Source organism: Tupaia chinensis, unplaced genomic scaffold (genome assembly GCF_000334495.1).
Source record: "Tupaia chinensis unplaced genomic scaffold, TupChi_1.0 Scaffold139935_1, whole genome shotgun sequence".
In the NCBI taxonomy this organism is placed as follows: domain Eukaryota; kingdom Metazoa; phylum Chordata; class Mammalia; order Scandentia; family Tupaiidae; genus Tupaia; species Tupaia belangeri.
In genome coordinates, this window is record NW_006199814.1 from 2,073,441 (window position 1) to 2,080,651 (window position 7,211).

The window sequence follows — 7,211 nt, forward strand, 5'->3', positions numbered from 1 at the left end:
GACCCACGGTCGACTATGTGAGAGTCCAGCGACATAGCCATTACACCAACTGCTGGTCCCTAGAAGGATCTTAATAGAATTCTCAACACTCGAGTCTCTAGATTTCCCAGAAATCCTGCTTAGAAGATAGTATTAATGGAGTCTTAAGATCCGATCGGGTCTTCGCTTCTGTTAATTTGTTGTCCATTTAACAGTGTCCATTTAGTATGAGCAAAATTTGAAATAAAAATTTGAATTTAATAACAATCAATAATTCACTTTTAATTTTCAGAGACCAAACTAACAAAAGAAACAAAATATGATGGATGTTCATTATCTTAGATCCTTTAAAGATCTCAATGCAAGTGGAACATCTGCTGTCCTAACCTTGGCCAACGACTGCCCTCTCTGATATAGTACCTACTAGCCACATGTGGCTAAATTTAACTTTAGATTATTTCCAATTCAATAAAATTTTTTCTTTAAAAAATGTTCTTTATTATTATGTTTTAATAAATAAAAACTTTAATAATTACCATTAAGCTTTTGTTGTTGCAGTTTTGTAGCATTGTAAGGAATGCACACATAAGCATTTTATGCATAAGGCTTCTATTTTATTTTATTATTTTATTTTTTAATTTGTAAATTTTAATTAATATATAATAATTGTATGTATGCATGAGGGTACAATTTGATTTTTCAGTACATAGAAACAATGTATAATGATTAAATGAGGGTAACTAGTATGCCCATCATCTCAACCATTAAAGAATTCAATGAAATTATAATTTCAAGTCCTTTGTTATGCTAGCCACATTTCACGTATTCTGTAGTCATATATATGTGGTTAGTCATTACCATATCGGACGGTGTGAGTACAGAGCATTCTCATTATTGTAGAAATTTCTACTAGACACCTCCGACCTACTGAGTTCCAAAATGTCAGTTCCTTGCCTATTTTTCAACTCATCTTGAATTCCTCTTGCCCTCATTCACTTTGTTCCATTTCCATCCATCCACTCACTTTCTTAAATATGTTGAATTTGTCTCTACCTTAGTATTTTGCATTTCTTGATTCCTTTCCTTGGACTACTCTTCCCCATGTTATTTTTGTGTCCCTTCAAATATCAATGAATACTTCTCTGTCCTTTGCCTAAAATAACATATATTCCCATTAAGCTGTATCCTCTGCCTACTTTAATTTCTTCTGGTCACTATTTGTTATTAAGTTTATTGTATGTTTTCTCTGTATCATTTTAGATCCATGAGGGCAGGAGCTTTATGCTATTGGGTATGGTAGCTCTGGTTCTTACAAGACTTCATAAAAAATATTTTTTAATAACTATTTGTTAAATTAATATAGTAATAATATTCCAATTGTTTGACCTACCGCTTTTGGGAGTATCTTAATAGAATTCTCAACACCTGAGTCTCTAGTTTCCCAGAAATCCTACTTAGAAGATAATATTAATGGAATCATAAGATACAGTCAGGGGCTGGTGCGGTGGTTAAGGTGCTTGGCTCCTACATGGCCAACTATTGTTTGAGTCCCAGATCCAGTGGCTTGCGTTCTCACTTTCCCTCTCACTCGGTTACTCTCTGGTCAAATTAAAGAATAATAATGATATAAAAATTAAAAATAAATATGATCAATATTTACTCCTGATTATTTCTGCATGTCATGAAAAATTCACTTCTGCACATTCCACATGCACAATATACTTGGGTTTTCATCATATTTAGCATTGTCATTAAAGAGCACATGATTAGAGAGAAGAGAGCTAGAAATAGGAAAGAGAGAGAAGCAAGCCTGGTCTTTTACATATACAAACTTTTAAAATCTCCTTCCACATAAATCTTCTCTACAGAGAGAAGAAAGGCTATTTTGCAAAGGAATTGAGAAAAGAAATTGCTGATTGAAGTTAGGACTATAGGGCCAGATTTTCAGTATTTTAATCCTATGCTGCCACTCACTAATTATTAAATAATCTGAGACAAAATATTGAAATTTTTTCCCCAGTTTCCTCATCTGTGTAATGGAGATAATATAGTATCCACTAGAAGAGCCAGTGCATGCAAAGCACTTGCCACAGTGCCTGACAAGCTCATGTACTGTGCAAGTGTTTGTTACTGATACTATTAGAGTGTCTACGATTAGAACGGTTGTTTTGTTGATATTAGTACTATTAGTCATTAGAGAATGGGTTAATATATCCCCATGTAGTCTACATCTATGTGGTGAAACTTGACCATTGATATTTGGATATCTATTTGTACAGGGCAATCAAAACACTTTAAAACAAGCATAGTTTGTAGAAAGTTATCTCTCTACATACTGATTATATGGATTTCAGCTTAAGGGACTTTATGCTAACCACCTATTTATGTAAATACTGATTTCTAAGGAAATAGCCCAGGGGGCTTTCCCCAGCTGTCACCTGTCAGCTTGTGGAAGCAAATGCAAGCAAAAGCAACAGATCAGTGACAAGATTACCTGATTTTTCAGGTCTAAAATACTCTATGTTTTGATATACTTATGACCTCAATTTAAATTGCCTAAAATAACTTATGTGGATTGCTAGAATTTTTCACTCTGATTTTAGCACAACTTTCATCATAATATACAATATTCTAAATGTATTATATTTTGCTAGATGGAGGACATTATTGAGAATATAATCGGTATGGAATCAAGTTTTAAGAAAGGAAAAGACTCTCTGCTAATGCAAAGAACAGTAAGTGTTTCCAGACCTGAGGAGGTCAATGAGACTAAAATAAGTAATAGCCTTTGATAATGAAAAAAAATTACTGGGTTAACATATAGTGTTTCTTCTGCTCTTTTGTACCAGACACAAGATAAAAGATAAGTATTTGAATATATTTACTGGTACAGAAAAAGGTTATATAACATTGCTGAGGAAGATTATAGGGCTTATAATATCCTCTCTCTAGCTTCATATCTATCTCTCATCTACAATCTATTTATCTAATTTCTACATACATTCATTTATATATCTAATCTGTTACAACATTTTTGTGAATGATTTAGTCCTCAGACTTTTTATTTGAAACACAAACCACGTAAGCAAACCCTTCATGGTCAAATTTTACCATGACTAGCACCAATCAAATTCAGATGTGCTGTACTTTTATAGAGGAAAGAAAAAGATTATAGCAATGAAAAATATGAATTTACTTCTGAGTCAATAATCAGAGGTTAAAGAGGAACTTAAAAAGAAAAAAAGATAGAATGGGCCTCACCTTACTTTAAAGCACGTAGAAAGAATTCTGTGTTGAAATCAGTACAAATTCCTGGAATAATATCCAGTGAAGGGATAGTATCTTATCTCCTGTTTGATTCCTTGCCTCCTCTTTGCTCACTTATTAATCACAAAAAATGTTATCTGTAAAGGGTGTGTAAATTCTTTCAACACATTATGAAGGATTTACCATGCCGCAATCCCTTCTCCTCCATTCGCCTCTTGAGATCTTGGGCATGCACGCACACGCACCCTGTGTGAGTTTAAGCCACCAGGTCCGGGAATCAAACTGCGGTCGACTATGTGGGAGTCCAGCAACATAGCCATTATGCCAATTGCTGATCGGTTTGTTTATATTTTAAGAAATTTTGTAAAACTTGAGAAAAAAGAATATGAAGGATTGTAATTGTTACTTTATTGTAATAGTTAAAGATTTCACTTAAAGGAAGTATCTGACTATATTTCATATTATAAACTATTCATCAGTAAGTCGGTGGCTCAGCTGTATTATAAGAAATATTTTAAATTTAGGTCCAGAAGAAAAAAATGATGAAAGCGTCCTTTTCTTAAAAATTAATTCCCACAGACAGTAAGGAGAGAAGTATTTCCTTCTTCCTTTTCTGTGACATACAGGACCCCTTATATAATTAGTCACTGATATGAATATTATCTGCTAAAGATTAGATGATGTTTAAAATCTGTTGTCTGTTCAGGTTGTGTTTTGCTGTTGCTGTTGTGTTTTGCTTATTATTATTATTTTTTTTAAGTATGAAGTGCTAACTCTTTCTACCTCTTTTCTCTTAAGATTTCAAGTAGCATAGTTACATGAAAACTGAGTAATTCTTTAGATAAATATAGAATTAATGCTAATTTCTCCCTGTCTAATTTCCCAGCATGAGGATGCTATTTTCTTAACCAGTATTCAACTTCTGGATTTGAGGAAATGATATTAATTTCCTATAATCTTCTCTTCCTTGTGGGTGGTACTTATTTCATTGAAATGATATATTGAAGCATTCTCTGTCAAATTATCTTACTTATTTCATAGAACTGTGTAGAATGGTTTACTTAGTACAGACTGGTGGTAGACTATTGGAAATCTGCTTTGGATATACCAGAATGTACTTTTGAAAGAATAAATATTGTTGTCTTATCTGTATTTTTATATATAGTTATCATTGATAATTCTAGATCTACATATAAAACCAGGCAGTTTGACTAATGAAGTAATTTGTTGAATACTCGTTATATGCAAGGCATGATAATCATACCGTATGAGACTACCACAAGTTGGGGCGGCACAATTAAATGGTCAGAGACGACATCTTAGTGGGTCAGCACAATGTGTTGTACCTGACAGGTGCAAAGAGTGTGAATCCTGGGGTTAAGCCCATGTGCTAATTTAGACACTGCACAAATCACTTCGTCTATCTTTGCTTTGTTTCCTATTTCTGCAATATGAAAATCATTTAGATAGTGATATATAAAACTATTTTGAAATTATCTTAATAGACTACATATGTGTATTTTATTATTAAAGTTTATTTATTTATTTATTAGGTCTTCCATAAGCAAAAGAGAGACAGAGAGAAATAGAGTCAAAAACAGGGAGATAGCAGTCCCAATAGAGTGATGATCCAATCCATTCCCAGTCTCAGCCAGCCTAGGATCTTGGGCATTCATATGCCAGGTGTACTCAGGAAGGTCTCTGGACACAAACCTGGTATATTTCCATGTGGGTCAGCCTTGGAGAGCATGTGTTTTACCACTGTGTCACAATCCAGTCCCATGTGTATATTTTAAGTGCTATTCAGAGAGCTGCTCTGAAGCTCAGATGAAGGAGAGCCCATGCTAAATTGAGAATTTTTAGAAGTGCTTCTGGAAGAAGAGATGATGTTTGAAATATAGCTATGAAATATAGTCAAGATTTTTAAGAGATAGACATGAAGGCAGAGAAGCAGCAAGTTAAGAGAACAACATAAGGCAAGAAGTGAGAAAGAAAGAGAATGTGTAAGAATAGCTGGTAGAATAAAGGTAGGAAACTGAACGATTTTTGTAGTTCATGTAGATAAAAATAAAAGACTTGTTATATTCAAAAGAACGCTCTGAGTAAGTATACTAACCAGTGAGCTTTTGATTGAAGGTGGTAGAACCTGACTCATACCGGGCTTAAGCATGAAAGGAATTTATTGGTTCATCCCATCTAAAATCCTTAAGTAATATTATATGTGGACATCCCTTCATAAATTTGTGTCTTTTTTTTTTTTCTGTGCTGGCTTTATTCTCAATGAACAGACACTGTTAGCCTATATTCTCAGCCATGCATACACTTTTTTCTTGCTAACCCAGTTTTTTCCAGACATCCACTCCTTCACAAAGAAGTTTCTGATTAATTTGAGTGAATCCTAGTGTCCCCATTTCCCTTCCAGAGATTGTTTTAAGAATGGACTTGTGCTGCTATTCTGGCATGTTGAGCAGTTTGCTGAGACCTGTTAGGATGTTTTCTTCAGTCTATGAAGTAGTCTTACGAAAAAGAATGTTCTTTGTTTCCCCATTGGTGTTTAAGGGCATGTAACGTGTAGAGCTACTGTGACTATTTTCTTGCCAAAGGGTAATAAGTCCAAGAAAAACAAAAATATAGGCAAAAAAAAGTCAAAGAGAAATGTAAAGAAATGCTGCTTCTATGCTACTAGAGATTTGTATGTGGATTTCACATTGTGCTTTAAATCACTAGTTCTATTTAACCATCTGCCTCTGTTTTCACTTTTTTGCCATTCCTTCTATTATAATAGAGTAACTGTTCTAGCTTATAAGCTAAAGCCATCCCTACCACTTATGTCCTGGTTTCTACTCATTCTTAAATTCCCAAGGATTTTCTTTGAAGTCTTTACTGCTCCTGGTCCAGCAGGGGGCATGGTGGTTGGGGCACTGGATTCCCACATGGCCGAACACTGTTCAAGCCTTGGACCCAGCAACTTGAAATCCTCACTGTGTGTGTGTGTGTGTGTGTGTGTGTGTGTTTATGTGTGTGTATGGTTCCAAAATCATGAGAGGAAAATGGAGAAGAAGGGATTGCAGTGTGGCCATTCTCCCTGGGGGTTGGTTTATTGCTTTCTGTCTTTGTCTCTCTCTGTCTCTCTGGAGAGTACACGTGCCTTACAGCAAAGATCTCTCTCAGAAAAGAACAAAACAAAACCTAAAACAAGCTCCTCTTGCTATATCATCAGCATATGCTGATCTATTAGATTATAAATATCAACATTATATTAGTCTAAAATATCACTCACTAAAAGTCAAAGCAAACCAAACCCTTTAATACATTTCTTTAATACATTTAATACATTTCTTCTCTGGCTCTCATGCTATTCCATCACTCCTCTACAGAAAAGAACCTCGCTACCTCCATTTTCTTGCTTCTCCACTTCTTTGCTGCTCATCCTCTTCTTCCCAATTGAGCCTTTGTCCTCATAAATTGCTAAAATGTATTTCCTTCATCAGAGAGGAAGAGGAATACCTTGACAGAATCTTCATGCCATGATCCTCTCTAAGCAGCACCTTCAGCTAGGATTATGGGTGCATCGGGTGCATCTGCAGGCTGGTGTGTTGAGGTACATGTGAGACGTACCCTGGAACCTTCCCATATGGTCTCCAGCATTGCATAGCAGTCCCCCCACTGCCTGTGCCACTGTGGCTTGGTCTATCCTCACCACTCTTAAAAGGGTTCTTAAAGCCAAACAATGCAAAAGTCAGTAGTAAATTTTCCTTTCTCATCTGACTTGGCTTCTCAGTGGCATTTGACATTGCTGAGTACTTCCTCCTTCTTGGTGTACTATCTGGAATCCTGTGGCCCCCATGTTCTTGGAGTTTTCACCAGCCTTATTGATTCTTTCTTCTCTAACAGACATCTTAGTACCAATGTGTCTCAAGGCTCAGTCATGGATCCCTTTTCCCCAAATATTTATACATTCCCTA

At 35.3% G+C, this 7,211-nt stretch overlaps 1 protein-coding gene across 3 annotated transcripts in view; it reads left to right on the top strand.

Annotated features, from left to right (window-relative positions):
• Positions 1-7,211, top strand: part of TFEC (transcription factor EC) — a 71,620-nt gene that overhangs the window by 35,401 nt on the left and 29,008 nt on the right. For 2 of the 3 annotated variants that reach the window (XM_027765922.1, XM_027765923.1), the window contains exon 3: positions 2,634-2,714. The exons of the other annotated variant lie outside the window; for it this stretch is intronic. In XM_027765922.1, the coding sequence (XP_027621723.1) occupies positions 2,634-2,714 (81 nt within the window). The remainder of the gene's footprint in view (positions 1-2,633; positions 2,715-7,211) is intronic. 3 annotated transcript variants of the gene reach the window in all.